The sequence below is a fragment of the Oryx dammah genome, unplaced genomic scaffold (assembly GCF_014754425.2).
Source record: "Oryx dammah isolate SB20612 unplaced genomic scaffold, SCBI_Odam_1.1 HiC_scaffold_2, whole genome shotgun sequence".
Lineage (NCBI taxonomy): Eukaryota > Metazoa > Chordata > Mammalia > Artiodactyla > Bovidae > Oryx > Oryx dammah.
This window is the reverse complement of record NW_024070186.1, coordinates 158,338,474-158,359,533: the sequence shown is the minus strand read 5'-3', so window position 1 is coordinate 158,359,533 and position 21,060 is coordinate 158,338,474. Positions and strand designations below refer to the sequence as shown.

Here is a 21,060-nt window from a genome sequence, read left to right as displayed (position 1 = left end):
CACTGTATGCCCAGGGGGATGAGCCACGGTGAGCGCAGCGGGTGCCCGCGGCAGGGTCTGGGGTCCATCTGGGAGCAGCTCCCCTGTCAGCCCCAAAGGCAAACCCCAAGGCACCTTCTTGTAGAGCGGACAGACGGCAGCCCCTCATCTGAGGCCTCGCCGCCCTCCCAGCTGAGCACCATCGCCCTGGAGGACCTGGAGCTCCTGGAGGAAGAACTGGCCAGCCCCGAGCCCCTGAATCTGGAGGAGGTCTTGGAGAATGATGCGTGCAGCCGCCTGCCATCCGACGCCTCCAACCTGGAGCAGGGCACCCCGAAGCGCTGGAAGCAGCTAGAGCAGTGGTGAGCCCCTAGGGCAGACAAGGGAGCCTTGCGGTCAGTACCGCTGCCCCACATAGACGGCCGACTCGGCCTGCTCCTCACCCCACAGGGTAGCCGACCTGCAAGCTGAGGTGGCGTCCCTGCGGGGACACAGGGCCCGCTGCGAGCATGCCACGCTGAGCCTGCTGCGGGAGCTGCTGCAGGTGCGGGCCTGCCTGCAGCTGCAGGACACACAGCTGAAGAGGCTGCAGCTGGAGGTGCGGCAGGCGGCTCCAGCCCCCGAGAAGGAAGACGTCCAGGTGGGGCATATCCCAAGGCCTGGGGGCAGTGCCTCCCCGGAACCTGAGCCCCACTCAGCCCAGGCCCAGCACCCCGACAATCCCCGGGGTCCAGCTCCGAGGCCCCGGCTGCACTCAGCCTGTGTCTCCGCCTCACAGCTGCCTGGCCCACAGCAGCAGAACCAGATGCAGGCTCTGGACAAGAGGTACCCCCGACTCACAGAGCAGACCTGGGGGAGGGAGAGGGCCTTTGGGGAAGCAGCCGCTGCTGCCTGGCCAGCGTGGGCCCCAGCCCCGGGCTTTGGTTCCCTCCAACATGGCGTCTTGCTCGGGTTAGCAAATCTGTTCTCAGCTCCTCTCCAGAAGGCCTGGTTGCTGGAGCCCGGGAGCCCAGGAAGGGGGCTGAGGCTTGGCCAAGCCCCCACCGGGAAGGCTGCCCAGCCTGCTCCTGGCTGCCCGGAGGGGGCAGGCGGGCGGGCGGGCCCCAGGCAGAGGTGCCTCTTCTGTGCCAGGCTGGTGGAAGTCCGGGAGGCTCTAACCCAGATCCGGAGGAAGCAGGCGCTCCAGGACTCTGAGCGGAAGGGTGCCGAGCAGGAGGCCAGCCTCAGGTGGGCCCCTATGGAGGCAGTCTCTGCACCTGCCGAGTGGTCTTGGGGGCATCCCATGGCAGGGCAGGCGTCCCTCCGCCCTGGGTGCCAAGCTGCTGGTTCACCAGAGGCCTCAGAACCCCTGTGGACACTCTGGGGAAAAAGAGACTCAAGCCCAGGGTCCCCACCCCGCCCCTCCCCCGTCATCACGCTCACAGGGAGCCCAGCTCTCACCATCCCGGGGTGGGGGTGCGGGGGGGACATGCACTGGGCTTCTGGCCTCTCGAGAGCGTTTACCCCGGCGGGGTCAGACCCCCTGCTCTGCCAGCCCGTGGATCAGTCTCCACCCCCCAGATACAGGCTCAGGCCTGAGAAGGACTTGGTGTCCAGGCCCCCACAGCATCCCTGGGGCCCCCCAAGGCCCTCCGGCTGGCTGGGCTGCCATCACCTGCAGCCGTTGCCCCCAGGCTGTCCGAGCTGACCGGGAAGCTGAAGCAGGAGGAGCAGGACCGCGAGGGGGCCTGCGGGGCCCTGCAGAAGAGCCAGGAGGAGGTGGGCCAGAAGGTGGACCACGAGGTGGCCAGGATGCAGGTACCCGGGAGGGCTGGGCCAGGCCCAGGTGTCTGAGCGGCCAACGAGCTGCCAGTGAGCTGGTCCACGCCGGATCCCTCCCAGCCAGCGTTTCCTCTGTTGGCGGGCTCTTCTTTTCCCCAGCTCTTTTTGGTTCTGTCCATGTGTTTGGACCTGGGCCAACCCCCAAGACCCACGCTGTGCACTGTGGTGGCCACTAGCCATGGTGGTTTCTGCATGTTGGCTCCTTGGTCAGACAAGCCAGGCCACAGTGCCCTGTGGCCGCCTGTGGCCAGCGCCTACTGCCATGGTCACAAGACGGAGCACGTCCTCCCCCACAGAAAGTCCATCACGAGCGCCTCGCCGTCCCGAGGGAACAGCCCCCTGGATCAGGAAACAGAAGCTCATACCCTGAGGCCCTTCCCCACCCTCCATCCCCGCACATGGACATGCGTATCCCGGTGGGCCCGCTGCTGGGCCAGTGTGCGTGGCCTAGAAGGTGGGGCTGGGGCCGTGCGCCTCTGTAGCTCTGCAAATAGAGACCAGGCCTCGTGCTGTGTCCCCAGCTACTTCCCGCATAGCTCAGCTGCCCCGCTGCCTGCCACCCTACCTCGGCCCTGTGGGAAGGCAGTGTGCCGGCCCTGTGGAGAGGCAGGTGCTCCGGGCAGCATCGGGGCTCAGGGTTCCCCACGCCCGGCTGGCCCGCCACCCCCCTAGTGCGCCCCGGGGCTCTGAGTGGGCTCCTCGGCCTGTGGTCATCTGTCTACTGTTGCCCACGGCTGCTCTCGCGCGGGAGCCGCAAAGCTGGAGGGTTGTGACAGAGACCCTGGGCCCATCGACCCAAACGTCTGCCTCTTGGTTCTTTACAGAAGCAGCCGAGCCCGGCTCTGGGTCAGCCTGCATGGGGCAGGGAGGCCCGTGCGGGCTCAGGGCACACCTGCCCTGGACTGGGGGCGGCCCTCCCGGCCTTAAAAGGAGAGGGTGCCTTGTGCCTGTGGGTGTGTGGAGGGGGGCGGTGCTGGGCAGGGCTGCACCCAGACCCCTGGTGAGGCAGGAAGGGAGCAATGGAGGGAGAAAGGGGAAGGGCCTCCTCCCTGGGCCCTGGGGCGAGGGCAGGCAGTGTGCGAGCGAATGTGTGTGCGCCCATGTGTTTGCGTGTGTGCACCCATGCTCAAACGGACACCAAGCTCCTGGCAGGGGTGGGATAGGTGGCTGGTCTGCCATGTCCCTTGGCCCAAGGATCTGGGGGTCACTGTGGGGACCACCTGTGTCCTGGGCCTCTTCATTGCCCTTGGGGACCAGGGCCCCGCCTGCCCACCTGCCGACCTCTGGAGGGCGTGACGGGCCCAGCCCTGCAGGTGGGGGACCAGAGCTGCCTCCGACAGAGAAGGTTGGGCAGAGCACAGCATGGCACTGTGGGTGAGGGGGCGGACGTGGGGGATGCCCACGGCCATGGCAACCGTGTGGACCCCACCCACAGGCCCAGATGACCAAGCTGGGGGAGGAGATGAGCCTCCGCTTCCTCAAGAGGGAGGCCAGGCTGTGCGGCTTCCTGCAGAAGAGCTTCCTGGCCCTGGAGAAGGTGGGCCCCTACTGGGGGAGAAGGGGGTGGCCGCACCCCCCATGCCCCAGGCTCATGGCCACTGGCCGCTGCAGAGGATGAAGGCCTCGGAGAGTGCACGGCTGCGGGCGGAGAGCGCCCTGCGGGAGGAGCTGGAGGGCAGGTGGCGGCAGCTGCAGGAGCTGGACACGGAGCGCGTGCGGGCCCTGCAGGGGCAGTGCCAGGTGGGGGAGGGGTGGTGCCAGGGGGAGGGGCAGGGCCAGGAGGAGGGGCGGTACCAGGTTGGGGGGCGATGCTATGCAAGGAGGGTGGGGACGTTGCCAGGCAGCAGGGAGGCGTAGGCCCAGGTTGGGGGGACGAGCAGTGCCGGGTGGGTGATGGGGAGACTAGGTGGGTGGCATGGCACATGCAGGCCCTGTGGGGGCAGCGCCAGGCGGGCAGTGTGCCAGGCCCCCTCTGCCCGGCAGCAGGAAGAGTGTCATCTCCTGGAGCAGTGCCGGGGCCTGGACAAGGCCGTGGTCCAGCTGACCGAGTTTGTGCAGCAGAACCAAGTGTCGCTCAACCGCGTCCTGCTGGCAGAGCAGAAGGCCTGGTGGGTGGCCGAGCAGGCCTTCGGGCAGGGCGGGTAACCTCCTAGCACGGTGCCCCAGGGCAGAGGGGAGGCCTTGTAGTGGGGCTCCCCTCAACACCCTGGCCTGTCCTTCGCAGGGTGCTCTGAGTGATAGCGGTGGACACTGCCCAGTCTAGTGACCCCTGGGATGACACCCATCATCTCATCCCTGGGGCCTCCTGGAAGGCTCTGAAGCCAGTGGCCCTGGTTCAGTGCCCGGGGTGGGGGCCAGCCTTGGCTGAGGGTCAGTCTCTCTGTGGGACCCACCCCCAGGGATGCCAAGGGGCAGTTGGAGGACAGCCGGGCTGGGGAGCTGGCCACCTACCTGCAGGAGAACCTGGAGGCCATGCAGCTGGCCAGCGAGCTGGCCCAGCAGGAGACGCATGGCGCCGTAGAGCTGGTGAGGCTGCCAGGCGGGGGGTGGGCTCGCAGGGCCCCCCTTCTAGGCGGGCGGCACACTCAGCCCCGCCCCCCACAGCTCCGAGAGAAGAGCCAGGCCCTGGAGTTGTCCGTGGCTGAGCTGGTCAGGCAGGTGAAGGACCTGAGTGACCACTTCCTGGCCCTGAGCTGGCGGCTGGACCTGCAGGAGCAGACGCTGAGCATGCGGCTGCGGGAGGCGAGTGTCCCAGACAGGAGGGGCCCCGCCTCCCCGGCAACTGGCCCCACGGCCCTGAGCCCAGAGCGCACGGGCTCCACAGAGTGGCCAGCACAGCAGCCTCCTCCTAGGGGTTCTTTGTCTTCTTTTTCTAACAGCCTTATTGAAGTTCAGGGCAGACACCAGTCCACCTTTGCAGTGTGTAATTCTGTGGTTCTTTGTGCGTTCTGAGCTGTACAAGCACTACCATGGTCACTTCTAGAACCTTTCCCCTCTGAAGGAAACCTCATGTGTCCGCAGACACTCCCAGCCCCAGGCAAGCACTGATCTGCTTCCTGTCTGTGGATCTGCCTGCTCTAGGTGTTTCACATAAGTGGGACCGAACACCCGTGGCCTCTGTGAGTGTCTCTCACTGAGCGTCGCGTGTCTGGGGTCCATCTGTGCTGTGCATCAGCACGTGCCTCCTTTTGTCGGCTGTAACATCTCACCGTGGACGGACCACAGCTTATCCTTCTGTCCGCTGATGGGCACTGAGCTGCTGCCGTTTTGATGCCCTCAGTCCTGCTGTGAACACACGTGTGCACACGTGATCACCCTTTGGCGGTGGGGCAGGCGCCTGTTTTCAGTCCCTGTCTGCACAGGCTTGTGGGCCACTACAGCAGGGAGCCAGGCCCACTGTGTGCCAGGCCAGGCTGTGTCCAGTTAGCATGGACCTGCTCAGACCTGAGGCGGGTGCCCCATGCCCTCTAGGAGCTCTGCTGTGTGTGGGTGACTGTGTCGGGTCTGCCCACGTGTCCGTCTGTCCTCCCGTCCGCCTTCCCTCTCCACGTCCGTCTGTCCTCCCATCCCCCCTCCCCCTCCCGCTGGGCTCCGGCCCTCACTGGTGCCCCCACCCAGACACAGAATGAGTGGGAGGTTGCAGAGCAGCGGTGGCGGGAAGGCCTCACGCGGTGTCGAGAGGAGGCGGAGGCGCACCTGCGGGAGGTGCAGGAGCAAGTGGACCGGCTGCCCCAGCAGGTGGGTGTGGGCCGGGCAGTCTCCCCTCCCACCGTGCCCGCCCGTAGCTGCCCGCCTGCTCCACGTTTCAGATAGAGGCTGTCACCGACAAGTGCGTGCTTCACAAGAGCGACTTGGACTGCAAGATCTCTGCTGAGGCCACAGCCAGGTGAGGCCCGGCTCCAACAGGGCCAGCAGGGCCTTCGGGTCGGGGCTGCCCCCCTGCCAGTTGTCTTAGCACCACCTGTGGCCTCCCAGGCCTCCTGACGGTGGGCGTCCTCCCCAAACCCCCGCCCCTGTCGCTGCCCCGAGCCCTCCCCAGCCCTACCTGGCCCAGCTTTGGGCTTGGGTCCCCCTGGGGGCTGCCTTCCCCCCATCACCTCCTGGGAGCCCCCAGTGCCCACCAGAGGGGCGGCAAGCCTGAGCACCCCTGCCCTGCCCAGGGCCTCCTCCCTCCGCTGCCCTGCATGCCCCCGTGGGCCCTCCCAGAGCCCGGCAGCCCCACCTCTGTGCCCACAGAGAGCTGGCAGTCGAGGCCGTGAGGCAGGAGCTGGCTGCCCTGCTGTCCTCCGTGCAGCTGCTCAGAGAGGGCAACCCCGGGCGCAAGATCGCTGAGATCCAGGGCAAGCTGGCCACGGTACCCAGGGCCTGGCACACTTGGCGGGGGCAGGGGCCACGCAGACCTCCCCCAACCAGGGAGGCTCAGATCCAAGACACCGCCTGGCGGGTGGGGCAAGGCTCATGGAACCAGCCGTTCTGCTGCTGGCTCTGCACACCTCGGCCTCTGAGAGTACCAGTGGGGGCTCCCACATGGGCCCCTGGATGCTGGGGCATGTCCACGGTCACAGGGGAGAAAGTGGCCCTGAGAACTGCCAAGTCCCACCTTGTCACTGGACAGAGTGATGCTCCCAGCTTCCACCCAGGGGCCAGGACCCTCTCGTGAGAGAGCCTCCTGCTCCAAATGGCTGGGGTGGGGCTGCTCCCCGGGGCTGCAGACTCCCTGTGTCCATGGCCACGAATAGGGGGCCATGTTTAGTTTCAGAACCAAATGATGAAATTGGAAACCAGCATCCAGGACAACAAGACCATCCAGAATCTCAAGTTTAATACAGAAACCAAGCTGGTGAGAGGTGGCCCTTGTGCTGGCCACTCCCGCCCCCCAGGCCTGCAGGGGAGCCGCCCGTGCCTTCCTCTGTGCGGGGCCTGACGCTCCGCTGCCCTCACCACCCCCAGCCCGGCCACCTCCTAGCTCTCCTCTCTGCGCAGCTGTCTGTCTGTCTGCGTGTCTGGCCCAAGCTGCGTTTCCTGGCAGATAAGGCCCAGGTTTCTCTAGAGGGAGATAATCCCCACTGGCGGGCCCCCGTCTGGTCCGACTCCCTCGTCCACAGCGCGCGGAGGCAATGGCCACCCTGCAGGAGAGCGTGCTGCGCCTGTGGAGTGAGGAGGGCCCCTGGGCCCCGACGCTGAGCAGCAGGAGAGGCCCCACGTCCCTGGGGCGGCAGCAGCTCTTCATCAAGGACGTGGCCCCCGGCGACGTGGTCCCTGTGAATCACTGGGGCTTGTGTCAGGCCGTGAGGTGGGCAGCGGGAGCCGCCTTCCAGAGCGCCTGCAGGTCCGGGTTCAGGGAAGGCCGCAGGGCAGGGGGTGGAGGTGGGCCCTGGGCGTGAGCAGTGTCTCGGGCAGGTGGCTACAGTGGAAGGCGGCTCTCATGAACCTGGCAGCCCGGCAGACACCCAGGAGCGAGGCCTTGGAGAAGCCCCTTGGCCAGAAGCCTGCCTGCCGACTCTCGTCCCTGCCTATTCCCCAGAAATAAACATGCCCGCCCCATTGCTGTGAGAGTCCAGAGTTCCCTCCCGGGGCCGGGTAGGAGGCCCCAGGCAGAGAAAAGACCAAGAGGGTCTTTCTGAGACTCCCAGAACCCCTGTTCCAGCCAGAGCCACCAAGCCCAGGCCCCACAGCTCCACAGGGCCTCCTGCCCACAGCACTGCGCCCCCCGGGCCTTTGTTCCACACCAAGATGGCGCCCTCTTCCTGCCCCACCAGAGAGCCCTTGGCCCAGTAGCTGGCCTTGGCCTGCTGCGGGCACCGCAAGGAGGGGCCACCCTGGGGCCAGCCAAGCGGGCAGTGAAGAGGGTGGCCCTACACCACTGGCTGGAAACTCGGGGGCTGGCCTGGGGGACATGAGACTCGCCCACAGCATGTGGACTTGAGCCCCCACCTCCGAAGGGCTGCAGCTCCTGCCCCGCCCTCCCTCCTGTGGGAAGAGCCCCTGGGCAGCTCCAGCCCACCCCTGCCCTGGCCTGGGGAGCCCCCACCTAAGCTGGTCCAAGTCCTGGTGGCCACCGTGGCTGGGGGTCCCCTGGCTCCTTCCAGTTCGGCAGGAAGGTGAGTCCAGATGCCTGGAGCCCTCGGCTCACCCCCACTGAGCCTCAAGTGATCATTAGGCCTCGGCCAGCTGCACCCCCTCCAGGCCCGGGGCCCCCGTGCCTAGCAGCTCGGACCCGGCCTCTGCTGACCAGCTGGCCAGCAGGTCACTGAAGTCGGGTGTGCCGGGGTGCAGCAGGCCCAGGGGGCTGGGTGCCGGCTCCCTCCAGAAGGACGGGGGCAGCTTCCTCTGGGTCATTGGGGTGATGTGGCCGTACTTGCGCTCCAGCCTGAGTTGCCGCCCACCCACCGCCTGGGGCCCCGAGCACTGCCGCAGCCCGTAGTCGAAGAGCTCAGCCAGGGGCCCCAGCAGTGGCCGCCCATCCCTGCCAAGGCCTGCCCCGCGCACCTGCCCCTCAGGGCACCCCGGGGAGCAGCCCCCGGGCTCGGTGGCCTCATGGTCTTCCAGGGGGGTGCTGCAGGCTGGGCGCACCAGGTCGGCGCAGGACAGCTCCTTGGCCAAGCTGCTGGCCGGGCGGCTGTCAGCGTAGATGTCACAGGCATCGGGGTCCTGCCTCCGGTCCTTGTGGCCGAAGTACCGCTGGATGTCGCCGCTGATGAGCTCCGAGAACCGCAGCAGCTGCAGCGGCGTCTCTGGGCTGCTGGGTTCCAGGGGGTGCACTTCGGGGGCCCAGCCTGGGCTGCAGGGGGTTGGGCTGTGGCCCTCTGGACCCTCGGCCTCCAGCTCCTCCTCCTCCCCCTCCTCCTCCTCGGAAGTGTCTGGGGGCTCCAGGGCTGGGGGCGGGAAGGGCCGGAGGGCTGGCAGGGGCAGCCGGAAGTCACAGAGTGGCCGGATAATCCCCGCAGCCATCTCCTCGTGGAGTGTCGGGGCAGAGGGTTCCGGCTGTGGAGGGAGGCAAAGAGGGGACAGGGTAGTGGTCGGGACCCCCAGCCCTGCTAGGGGAACGGCCACTGCAGGCTTGGGGCGGGCACCGAGCTCAGGGACGGCTGATGTCTGAGGAGAGATGTCTGGGGAGAGAGGTGGTGGCCTGCGGGTGGGTGGGTGTGGTGGGAGGGGGCATGCTGGCCACGGTCACCCCAAGGGGCGAGTTCATCCTGCCCTGTGGGCTGGGGGCCTGGCGACAGTGCCACTGAAGCAGCGCCTCGGAGACGGGAGCGGGCCGGGGGCAGGGAGCCGGGCGGGCGGGCTGCGGGCGGCTGTGGGGTCTGGAGAGCAGAGCGCTGTCGCAGCGCGGGGTTGCTGTGGCCCCTGACACAGGCTGGCTGGTGGGGCGGGGGCAGGGGACCCCTTTGGTGCCCCCCATGAGTGTCTGTGGTTGGCAGGGTCCCCCCTTCCCTGAGGTGCCAGTGCTGAGCCCGGGAGGCCAGGTCTGGCCACCTTGACCCAGCTGTTCTGTCCCTTGAAGTCTGGGGGCTTCAGGGGCCATGAGGGTGACTCTGGGGGGCCTTTGGGGGAGGCCAGAGCCATTTTTCCACCCTCATCGCCCCAGGATTCCTTGTGCTCTCTTTGGGGGGGTCACCTCGCATGTTCTTAGCCTGAGGCTAGGTGTGGGGAGGTGGTGCAGGCAGGACTGGGCAAGTCACTGACAGGTTAGAGGCCAAGGGGGGCTGCGGGCGGGGTGGGGGGTGCGGGGAGCTGATTCTGAATGCGAGAGGCCCCCACCCCAGGACAGGCCAAGCTCCTCTGCTTCAGGGAGGCAGGCAGGCCAACCCTTGGCCAAGAAGCCTCCTGGGGCACCCTGGCAGGGGGCAGGAAGAAAGGGAAGGGGGTTCAGAGAGGGAGGGGGTCCCAGCTTCAGGAAACCACGCTGTGTGTGGGAGAGGGGCGAGGAGTCGGAGTCAGGGGAGCTCCCCTCCCCCACCCCCTGCCCCTGCTGTCTGCTCACAGTTCTGGGGTCTCTCTTCCCTGCCTGGGTGTCCTGTGGCCTCAGCATTGGGGTATGGATGGCCGCTGGTGGGGAGCTGAGCCTCAGGTGTCCTGTCTGCCCCTGGCCTGGTTTTGTCCTCAATGACCCAGCCCTCCCCACCCTGCTGGTGACCCCTCCCAGTGGGTGGGTGGTCTGCAGAGACCACCTGGGCAGAGGAGCCCACAGCCTTCTGCTGCCCGCACCCACCCGCCACCCAGCCTGGCTCCTACCTGCCGCGGCCTGCAGCTCCCGCTGGGCAGGCCCACCTCCACCTGGGCTCAGCGTTTATAGCCGAGCTCCGTGGCCGGCCAGGCCAGCAAATATTTGATAACTGCATTGTCATCACAGACTGGGCAAATAGAGCCCGTTTGCTTTAGCGCCCGGCAACCAGGGCCCCGCGGGGGGAGCCTCAGCCTGCCTGGGGACGGTGGAGTGTTTGCCACTCGCCCAGCTGGCTCACACCCGGCCGAGGACCCTTATCTCAGCCACTGATTGGGGCCCAGACCCAGCCTTGTCAAATAAGCGGAAAATTAAATTTCATGCTATTTTGACTTCTGGAGTAGCCTTCTCTAGAGGACATCCTGCCTCCGCAGCGTCCTGGGTGAGCGGGCTCTGGGCCAGCAGCAGCCCTGAACGTGCAGGAGGGCCAGGGACCACCAGCCAGGCCGCTCCCACCACCTCCCACCGCTCCAGAGCTGCAACTGCATGTGCGGCAAACCCCAAGGAACCCCTGCCACCCCCAGGGCCTCGCCCTTGGCACCTGCTTCTCTGGCATCTGGGTCCTCCTCCGAGGGACGTGGTAGCCCCTCCAGCCCTGGGGGTCCCACCCAGGGGTGTCCTCACCGCACCTCCCAGGTGGTTACAGTCGCCACTGCGAGCAGGACCCCAGAAGGCCTGGACCCCGCCAACCCCCACCCAGGAGCCAGGCCCTGACCCCAGCAGCTTCCCGGGCCATCCTCCCTGCCCCCTCCATGTGCTGCTGAGCAGAGCTGGGGGAGCCTCTCACAGCCCTAGAGGCCAGAAGCCCGAAGTGAAAGGTCCTGCCTGAGGCTCTAGCGGGGAGCCCACCCGCCCAGGTCCCTCCTGATCCCAGGCTCCCAGCCTCCGCTTATTGCAGGGCTGCCCCACCCCACCCCGTGTCATGTCCCTGTCCGAGTTTCCCTGCTCTTTCGAGAACACCTGTCCTGGGACTGAGGGCCACTCCAGTCCCTCTGACCTCGCCCCGCTGACCCTTCTTCCACGTGAGGTTCCCTTCTGAGGTCCATGTGGACACGGTTTGGGGGACACTGTTCTGCCTTGTCACCCACCACGTGTGGGTGTAGCTGGGTGCTTTCCTCCTGGACAGCAGCCCCAGTGCTCGGGGGCCAGGTTCTCAGCACAGGATAGCAGCTCCTCCCAGCCTGGCGTGTGCCTGGTCCCTGGGCCCCAGGGTCACTCACGGCCCGAGATCTCCCTCCGGCTGCAGGCCTCACCTGCACGCCCCCTTCCAGGGCCCTTCAGCTCCAGGCTCCACCGCCCTCTGCAAGGAGGCTGCGCCTTTCCCATCCCACAGCGGGGACTGTGGGGGGATTTGCCCCACTGAAAGCTGCCAGTCACTTCTCTGCCACCTGGAGGGCCCAACGCCTGCCTTCAGGACTGGCCTCACCTGGCTTTGGGGAAGTGACAGGAAATGCAAAGTTCTACCCTAGGGACGCGACCCACCCCAGGCCAGGCCGGTGACTTGCCCCGCAGGGGCCTTCACAGCAGCCAAGGGAAGCTGGGGCTCGGGGTCCAGTGGCTGCCCAGGGTGGCTGGGACCCCAGGGTCCTTCTCTGCCCAGACACAGCCGCAAGGAGTGCCCTCCGTGACCAACCCAGGCCTGGACCCCAGCATTTGCCCGGACCCCAGCTGCAGTTCCCTATCGGGAACAGCCAGGGCCCAGGCCTGGGGAGAGGCTGGAGTCCGGCTGGGCGACTGGGTCAGCCCCACAGGGTGGCGAGGGCAGTGCAATCTGAGTGGAGGCCCCAGGAGGGCCTGTGGGTCAGTCTCCAGCCCTCACCTGTGCTGGGCCCCTGGCTGGGGGGCGCTGGGCTGAGGAAGGTGAGGTGCAGCCCTGCCCTGGAGAAGGTCCTGCAGTGTGGCCAGAGGGGGGCTTCATGAAGGAGGGGGTCTGCAGGCGCTGAGGGGGCAGTGAAGGCGCTGCAGCAGCGGGGACGGCCTGGCGAAGATGCCCACTCCCTCGCCCTGGGAACTGCCGTCGCCTCACCTGGCAGAGGGACCCAGCGGGGCTGACTGAGCGGAGGACCCTGAGATGGGAGGCAGTCCTGGGTTACCCCATGGGCAGTGATTCAGAGGGAAGGCGGAGGGGCCAAGCCCCGGGTGGGCGGACATGGGGCAACAGAACAGAGGGGCCCTGCTGGCTTTGAACGGGGGCGGGGCCTCAAGCCAAGGAATGGAGTGGCCTCCAAGCCCCCTAACCCTTGGGGCCCCTGAGTGGGCCGGGGGCCAAGGCACTCAGGCTGCCAGGCCCTCTGGCGCCTGCTCCCAGCCAGCCCCCTTCGTGCGCAGCGTGGGGCCTTCACAACTCTGTGCCCACCTGCCCCCACCTCTGCTCTCAGGCCTCGGCCCCCAGGGAGACAGGCTCTGCTTTTCCAAAGGTGGTGGCCCTGCCTGTCCCCATGCACCCTGTATTGATCTTCCCAGGGAAAATCAATAGGTCCAATATGTCAGCTCTCAAGTGGCGCTACAGTAAATTGCTCCCGCCGCCAGGCACACTGGGCGGCAGCCTCCCTCCCGTTAGTGGAGCATTAGGCCCGTGTGAGATTGCTCTGTGTGTGCTTTGAGATAATGAAGGCTGAGGTGTTGGTTTATGCCCCGGGGGAGGGGGGGCAGGGGCATCGCTGCCAGTGTGGGGAACCTGTCACCCAGCACCTTGCCAAGATTGCTGGGGTCAGGAAGGGGAGGGTCCTGGAGACACTCTGGGGGTGGCCCCAGGAGCATCTGGTTGTGGCTTTTCCCATCGGGGTTCCGCCGCATCGGAGAGTCAAGCAAACCCCAGCATTTGGGGCTGCTGTCACTCTCCAGCCAGAGGCCAGAGGGGACACATGTGTCACTGAACAAGTGGATTTCAGCAGGGAGAGCTCACAGCCTGCAGTGCAGGTGTCTCGGGAGGCGGGCCTTAACAAAGGGCTCTGGGTGCAGCGGTGTGTGTGGGGGCTGTGCTCTGGGGGCTGTGAGTCTCTAGGGGCTGCTGTAACAAAGGGTCACCAACAAGGTGGGGCGGGGGGAGTTAAAACAACAGAGTTCCTTTATCACAGTTCCAGAGGCCAGATATCTGAAACCATGAAGACTCTGAGAAAGAAACTCTTCCAGGCCCTTCTTTAAGCTTCTGGTGCAGCCAGGATCCTCCCAGCTCCTCAGCTCTTGGCTCCATCACCCAGTCTCCGCCTGCCTCTTGGCATGGCCTTCTCCCCACGTGTCTCTGAGTCTTTTCTCCTAAGGACTCCATTTAGGGCCCACCCTATCCAATATGATATGCATACGTGGGCGCTAAGTCTCTTCAGTCGTGTCCGACTCTTTGCGATCCCACGGACTGTAGCCTGCCAGGCTCCTCTGCCCGTGGGATTCTCCAGACAAGAATACTGGAGTGGGTAGCCATTCCCTTCTCCAGGGGATCTTCCTGACCCAGGAATCGAACCCACATCTCTTACATCTCCTGCACGGGCAGGCGGGTTCTTTACCACTAGTGCCACCTGGGAAACCCCATCCAATATGACATAACTAATTACATCCACAAAGACCTTTCCAAATAGGGATCATGTGGTGGGCTTCAGGGGGACAGAATTTGGAAGAACATTGTTCAGTCCAGTGTAGCATCATTTAAAAGCTGTATTTCTGTTTAGCCGCGCTGGGTCTCTGTTGTGGTACACAGGCTCCTCACTGCTCACGGGCTTCCTCTTGTTGTTGAGAGTGAGGACAATTCTTCATCGCGGTGCTCGGGCTTCTCCTTGCAGCGGCTTCTCTTGTTGCGGAGCACAGGCTCTCGAGTGCGTGGGTTCAGTAGTTGCCTCCCAACATGTGTGAGCTTAGTTCCCGGCCAGGGTTTGAACCCACATCCCCTGCATTGGAAGGCAGATTCTTAACCACGGAACCACCAGGGGAGTCCCTAGTATAGCGTCTTAATACATCTTGTCCAGAAGGAGGACAGCCATGGCTGGTGAATGACCAGAGTCCCTCCCCTTAGCCAGGAAGCGGGTATTTGGTATTTTCTTGAGGTTTGGGCCACATCCATGTCTTGTCTATGTTCAGACGTGATTGTCTTGAGCCGCCGTGGTCATGGAGTGCCCTGGTCCAACACGGATGTTCTCTGAAGTTGTTTCTGTCCCATGGGAGAGCCCAGCTCTGAGCCCCAGACCAGCTCCCAGAGATCAGGGCCTGCTGACTCCACAGGACCCCGTGTCCTGTGCATCATGCCTTCACCTAGAATGGAGACCCGGCCAGCAGGACTTGGGCACAGAGGACACGTGGATTTGCTAAATCTTTGTTGTGGCCTGCACTCTCCTCCCGGACTCTGACCTCAGAGCACCCTAGGAGCCTGGCGGCCATAAGGGAACATCCATTGCTTCAGGATGGAAGGACATGTCCATGCTGTCCCGTTAACATTAACAGCTGCCCCGGGGGCTGCTGAGGACCCCTCAGGCAGAGCTCCAGTCCTGGAGGACAGGAGATGCCCATTTTACAGCCAAGGAAGCAGAGGCTCAAGAGGTGCCTGTCCAGGTGTCTAGTTTCCTGTCATGCATCCAAGGCAGTCATCAAGACAGTTTTAATGACCCTTTAGAGGCTGCCTTGCACGGGGGTAGGGTCCCAGCAACCCGCCCCCCCACCCCGCCCCTACCCTTGGCCTCCCCAGCTCTGAGCCCCCTCTGCTGGTCCAGGGCAGCTTGTGCCCAGATGCTGGAAAGCAGACCAACCAGGTGGCTGCATCAGCTGCAGGTAGCAGCTCAGCCCCTAGCCTCAGGGTCCTCCTGAGGCTACCTGCTCAGGCTATCTTCACCTCTCCCAGGAAGCCCTACAGGCTGCACACCAGAATGATTGTGGTCCATCCTCCTTCCTATAGTAGGTGCTCCTGGGGCTCCCTGTGGCTGAACTGGTTCAGCAGTGACTCTGGGTGGGGTTCTGGGGTGGAACAGGTAGGGCGGAGCCCAGTGAGGAGGACGTGAGCACACAGAGGCACCTCTGTTGACACAGCAGCTCTGAACACAGCCCTGGGTTTGGAGCTGAGCTGCCACCAGGGGTTCAGGGTTGGGCTTCCCCAGGTGGGGAGACTTCCCAGGTGCTGCTGAGTTAGGAAGAGCTCCAGTCTGCCACCCTTGCTCAAGTGTCTCCAGCATTCCTGGGGTGTGGCGGGATCCCCGAGGCTGGTGCTTCTCCCACCAGAAAGCAGGTGCAGGATATGCTTGAGGCAAAGGCGCTGAACCAGGGCGGCAGCAAATTACAGGTGCCAACCAAAGATTGTCTCGCCACCCGGTTCTGCAAAAATGAAGTCCCTAGCCACCATAGCGGCTGACCTTCAACACACCCTGAAAGGAGTTAAGGGAAAACTGACCAAAAAAAAAAAAAGCCCCCTCTCATGTTGTACTTTTTGTTTTTCAAATGTCACAGCTCACAAGGTGGCCTTGTAATCTGATTTTGTCACCAAGTGGCCCCTCACCCCCACCCCAGCACATCTCCACATCGTCACATAGTCTGTGGTGATGCCTGGGTCCTCCTATGTGGTCTCCAGACAGGACGGCTCAGCTGACCTAGCGCCAGTTTGCTTTTAAGGCAGAAGGCTCCAGTAGCTTCCCTATGGAGCTGACTGGGGAACAGGGTAGACAGGGAGTTCCGGGACAGCTCAGGGCTGCCTCTCCCGGCCTGACTCCTGCAGGTGGACGGGAAGGTCCCCGAGAAGCACGCTGTAGCCTCCATCCACAACAATGGCGCTCCGGGCCCTGCGCAGGTGGTCCCGCTGCCTGAAGAGGGAAACGTGCCCGAGTGCCCGTCGGCTCCGTAGGGAGGGCCACGGGCATGCTCTGGTGCCATGGGTGAGGCCCATGGTGTATATGCGGCGACGGCTGCGCAGCTCGGAGCCCGCAGAGCGCGAGGGCTGGGTGCGGGCCCGCGGCCCCGGGGCCGGGGACACTAGTCGACAGGGGACGGGCTGAAGTCCCACGAAGAGAGCAAGACAGCGGCGCGAGGCCGGGGGAAGAGGCGTCCGGGGCTGCGCCGTCACGGCGGGAGGGGTGCGTAGTGTGGGCTGTCATCGGGGACCCGCGCTGAGGCGAGCTCTTCGGAGCACCATGCTAAAGCCCCGTCCCCGCCGACAGGCCTCAGCCCTGGGGCGCAAGCCCAGTTCGAGGAAGGCTAGCGCCGTCTCAGGCCGGCGGCGAACTACATTTCCCGGCATGCCCGCGCAGCCGACCGGGGGCGGGCCTGCTACGGAAGAGGTTGCAGCAGGACGTGAGTCATTTCCGCTGCGCGAGGGGGGACCCACGTTCTGTAGTCGTGCGCAGAGGCCCGAACAGCACCGAACTTCCGGCTTCGTGCGACGGAAGTGACAGGACTGCGGTGCGCGGCGGCGCCGAGCGCGGAGCCGGGGTCGCGATGAGCGGCGTTCTGTCCGCGCCGGCGGCCGGGTGAGCTGCACGGGGTCTCGGCGGGACTTCGGGCGGAAGGGGCGGGCGCGCGCGCTCACTGCTTTCTCTCTTCCAGGGCGCTCCGGGCGCTGAGGCTCGTGCGCTGGGCTTCCCGAAGCCCGCCTCCGTCGCCCAGCGGCCGGGCTCGAGCCCAGCTCGCGGCCGAGGGCGACGAAGAGGATGACCCTCACCTGCCCCTTCGGTTTTCCTCCAGCAGAGCCGCGCCGCGCCGCTGGACAGTGAAGCAGTCCCTGGGAACCGGGCAGCAGCGATCCTGGTGGGTGGTGCTGCCCTTAAGCCTGTCCCTCATGGGTCTGGTCATTTGGTGCTTCTTTAGGCAGGAGACCGGCACGGACCGGTGGTTGAGACGGATGTTGCTGGAAGAGGTACCAGAGCCCAGCGACACTTCTGAAGAGCCTGGAGCTCCGGTGGCCCACGGGGCGAGGACTTAATGGGGTGCCAGGAGCGAAGCAACAGACCTCCGCCCTTAGGCTTTGGCGTCGTGTTTGACCGTTTCTGTCCCCGTTATTACGCGCGTCCTGAGACTGAGGGACTTGAATGACCCACCTGGCCAAGCTGACCCCTTGAAGCCGACACAGGATGTCAGCAGATCGGAACCGGCTCCTTGTCTGATGCTCGTTTCCCATCGAATACGTCGGAAAGCTTTCTCAGGTCCACGGAAAAGGTTTAGGTCGCAGCATGTGCTGTTGGATTTGTGGTGTCTTCGTACATGATCATGTTTACAAAGCAACGTAGTGACACCTGTAGTCCAGTGTGATCCACTTTCTGAGACAGAGTGACTGGCAGAAGAGTTAAACATTTTATCTTACAGTGTACTGTGATGTGTATAAATTAATGTTAGTTTAACAAACAATAAAATTTTAAGTTGGTAATGTGAAGTTAAGCCATTTTTTTTTAAACACTTCATTTTAAGAAAGGGAGCCTTCTAGTCATTTCCTTTTTTTCCGACTCCCAGAATAGGAGCTGAGGAAAGAAACCTAAATGTAACTGGTGGAATATGATCAAACAATACCAGAAATAATGAGCTTTCTCAGCTCTCTGTACGTTTTTATTTTTAGCAAGGCAATAACTTTCTGAGTAGAGTAAAATTGGTAAATATTTTTATTGACAACTTACAGTATTTTGGGTATGTAAATGATTATGTTTCTCAAAGTACTGCTTAGTAGGAAACGTGCTTAATTCTGGATTAAATACACGATGCGTAAAGGGATGATTTTATTTACTTACCATTTTAGTAGAACTTTTTTTTTTTTTTTTTTAGTAGAACATTTTATCTTGACTTTTTTGTTGCCAAAGTTAACTGCAAATTTCTCTCACTGGGATTGAAGACCACTGACTGTATGGCAGTGTACCGGTTGCTTGCAAGACCTCTGCAGAAGTGCTCTAAGTGGCTGGCCTGCCTTGGTAAATTATGCTTGTTAGGGAGGGGCAACTCAGTCAAGTGTATTCATTTTTTTAAAGATGAAGAGACCAAGATTTGAAAAGATTGGCCTAATCATAGCTCAGGCTACATCCTCAGTTCCACTAGTAGCAGAGAATTAAGACATCCTTCCTCTAGCCTGGAGTGATTGTGACCTTTTTGGTTGTGAACCATTTTGTTTGAGCAACAGTCATTCAAACCTGAATCCTGGCTTTACTCTCACTAGCTCCTGCAAGAAAGAAGAACTAACGAGAAGATATTTTGTTTTCATTAAAATTAACTTTCATATGATCAAAGCAATAAGCTATATTTGGAAAAGTTAGACACTGTGGTAAGCAGAAAAAAGATAATTGGAAACACTAGTAGTCCTACCACCTAGAGATAACTGCTTTGAATGCTTTTGGGCAGAAGATAGAGACAATTTTTTTTTTTTAATCCCAGGAAAAGTTACTGAGGTCGATGATCTCATATCTTCTAAGCAGCTGTGCTATTTTTTGTATGTGTCTGGGTACTATCCCAGCCTTTTAAGAACATTCTTCAAAAGTCCAAAAAATGACAGTCTTTACAGCCTATCCTGGTTCTCTTCAAGGAAGGTGCCTCTTGAGTGAGGAGGAAAAGGAGGCATCGTTTTAAAGATGCCCAGATTTCTTTATCTTGAGCCCTTTTTTAAGCCCAATGTGGCTCTCTGTATGTGGGCTTCCCTGGTGGCTCAGTGGTAAAGAATCTGCAGGAGACAAGGGTTCCATCTCTGGGTCGGGAAGATCCCCTGGAGAAGGAAATGGCAACCCACTCCAGTATTCTTGCCTGGAGAATCCCATGGACAAAGGAGCCTGCCCACGGGGTCGTCAAGTCAGACATTGCTGAGCACGTACACAGGGCTCTCTGTGCCTCTCCACTGGACTTCACAGGTGCTTCAAACTCCTTAGGTTGGAAACAGAATTCAGCTCTCCCAAACCTGTTTCTTTGTATCCTTCCCAGGTTGGGACCTTGGAATTATCCTAGGCTTCTTTCTCATTCCCTACATCCTGGCAGTCTGATCTGTTTTGTCTTCCAAAGAATTCACGGGCCCTGTTTCTTTCTCCTGCTTGATTTCCTTAAAAAATGTCATGTTGTTCATTTTTTGCTATTTTAATTTCCAGGTTTCAATGTACAGTTCGTAGAAGTATATTTTTAGCCAATGTGAACATATAAAGACGGTAGTCATTCATCCCACCACTAATGATAGTTTATACTATTTTACTGTATTACTTGTATTTGAAAAAACAACAGGAACTTATATTCTTGGGAACTAATGTATGGAACTGCTATATCTTGCTTTGTCTTGTCACATGAGGAGCATTTTTCTTGTTAATAATTCTCAGCATTTTTATTCTCTGCAAGGTGCTCTTAAGTTTATGCCAAGTAACTCTGATATCTTTGTACATCTTTGTCTGAATCTCATTCTTTTTTAGGTTGGAGTTTCTAGAAATGGAACAAATTAGTTTTCCATAAAAATCCATACCCTTTCCTTCTAGCCACAGTTCCTTCAAGGGTATTCTTGCTGCAGGTTAGAGTGTTGTTGGTTTTCTGTTCAGAATAACAACAAAAGTGCCTGTTCCAAGAGCTCTTATTTGTGCGTTCTAAGTTGCTTCAGTTACGTCCGACTCTTTTCAACCCTATGGACTATAGCCCACCAGGCTCTTCTGTCCACGGGGATTCTCCAGACAAGAAGACTGGAATGGGTTGCCATTTCCTCCTTCAGGGGATCTTCCCGACCCAGGGCTCGAACCCTTGTCTCCTGCATTGGCAATCAGGTTCTTTAGGACTAGCACTGCCTTGGGAAGCCCCCTTCTTTGTTTAATTTGCATTAAAAAAAAATTACTGGCGAGGCTGAACATTTAACAGGTCTTGGGAATTCCCTGGTGATGCTGGGAGGGATTGGAGGCAGGAGGAGAAGGGGACGACCGAGGATGAGATGGCTGGATGACATCACTGACTCGATGGTCGAGAGTCTGAGTGAACTCTGGGAGTTGGTGATGGACAGGGAGGCCTGGCGTGCTGCGATTCATGGGGTCGCAAAGAGTCGGACACGACTGAGCGACTGAACTGAACTGGGAATTCCCTGGAGGTCCAGTGGTTAGGACTCTGCAATCTCAATGCCCTGAGGGCTCGGTTAAATTCCTGGTCGGTGAACTAAAATCCCACAAACCACCGAGCCCTGCAAAAAAAAAAAAGAATGTCTCTTATGCTACATATTTACAAAATAATATACTCTGGGCCTGGGTTCTTTTTCCTCAAATGCACACTGTGCTTCTTCCTTCAGGGAGCACTGAGTTGGACCTCCTTGTGAGTCTTGACGGGGGCCGGGAGCGAGGGTGGGGGGCGGATGCTGCCTGCTGCGGAGTTTCCGCCCTCTGTGCATCCCCTCCCACCCTTTTGGCGAAGGGTGTGTGTCTGGTCTCCCTCTTGACTTCGCGCCTTTGGATTCTAAAAAATCAGCTCTATTGATATGCAGTTCATATTTACCCATTTAAAGTAAACAAGTGAAAATTTTCAGTACTTTGGCAGGGAGCAACCACTACCACATTCTAATTTTAGGACCCTGTTCGTACGCCTAAAAGAACCCGGGTACCAGTGAGCAGTCAGGCCTCTCCGCTCCCTTGTCTCCCACACCGAGCCCTAAGCAACTGGAGCCACTCTTCGCGGTCTCAGCATCCCCCCGGGGTCACAGAATGAGTGAAGGCGCGTGTGACAACCGGACTGCGCTGTCTTTACTCGAGACCTGTTCTCTGTCTCGGAGCTTGGAGTTGCGCAGGGCGCTGTCCGGCGTGCGGAGCGCGTAGGCAGCCCTGCTGGGGTGAAGGCTGCACCGGGGCCGCGGACTGAGCGGGTGCGGGATGGGCCATGAACGTGGACTTCGGGGACCCCGCGGAAGTGGGTGGGGGCGACCGGCCGGGACTGCGGGCTCGGGGCGTGGCGGGGTCCGGGGTGCTTGCGCGTCCCCTCCGGGCGCAGGGCGACCGGAGGCGCCCAGGGCCGACAGCTACGCGCAGGGCGCCGGATGGGGGCGTGGCGCGCGGGTGTGGCGTGGCGGGAGGGCGTGGCCGGCCGGGCGGGGGGCGCGGGTGGGCTCGACGCGGGGGGAGATCCGGAGAGGCGGGGGCGGGCGCGCGCGGCGC

The 21,060-nt window shown here is 61.7% G+C and overlaps 3 protein-coding genes across 4 annotated transcripts; 2 read left to right on the top strand and 1 right to left on the bottom strand.

Annotated features, from left to right (window-relative positions):
* Positions 1-18: 18 nt before the first annotated feature.
* Positions 19-7,346, top strand: CCDC154 (coiled-coil domain containing 154). The gene is made up of 16 exons (XM_040253577.1): positions 19-341; positions 430-619; positions 758-804; positions 1,111-1,206; positions 1,653-1,776; positions 3,236-3,337; positions 3,412-3,540; positions 3,787-3,908; positions 4,200-4,326; positions 4,405-4,548; positions 5,425-5,538; positions 5,610-5,686; positions 6,037-6,154; positions 6,554-6,640; positions 6,906-7,093; positions 7,201-7,346. The coding sequence occupies exons 1-16, from the start codon at positions 19-21 to the stop codon at positions 7,328-7,330; spliced, it is 2,118 nt and encodes a 705-aa protein (XP_040109511.1). The 3' UTR covers positions 7,331-7,346.
* Positions 7,347-7,442: 96 nt separating this feature from the next.
* On the bottom strand, positions 7,443-8,787 carry PERCC1 (proline and glutamate rich with coiled coil 1). Its single transcript, XM_040253568.1, has one exon. It carries the CDS (start codon positions 8,749-8,751, stop codon positions 7,957-7,959), a length of 795 nt encoding a protein of 264 aa, XP_040109502.1. The 5' UTR covers positions 8,752-8,787; the 3' UTR covers positions 7,443-7,956.
* Positions 8,788-16,306: 7,519 nt separating this feature from the next.
* CUNH16orf91 (chromosome unknown C16orf91 homolog) lies at positions 16,307-17,360 on the top strand. 2 transcript variants are annotated; one of them, XM_040253544.1, is made up of 2 exons: positions 16,307-16,461; positions 16,538-17,360. In XM_040253544.1, exons 1-2 carry the CDS (start codon positions 16,430-16,432, stop codon positions 16,911-16,913), a joined length of 408 nt encoding a protein of 135 aa, XP_040109478.1. In that variant the 5' UTR covers positions 16,307-16,429; the 3' UTR covers positions 16,914-17,360. The 2 variants fall into 2 exon arrangements, 1 of the variants encoding a protein (XP_040109478.1); XR_005723362.1 differs by having other exon boundaries at positions 16,362-16,461; positions 16,799-17,360.
* The last annotated feature ends 3,700 nt before the right edge of the window (positions 17,361-21,060 follow it).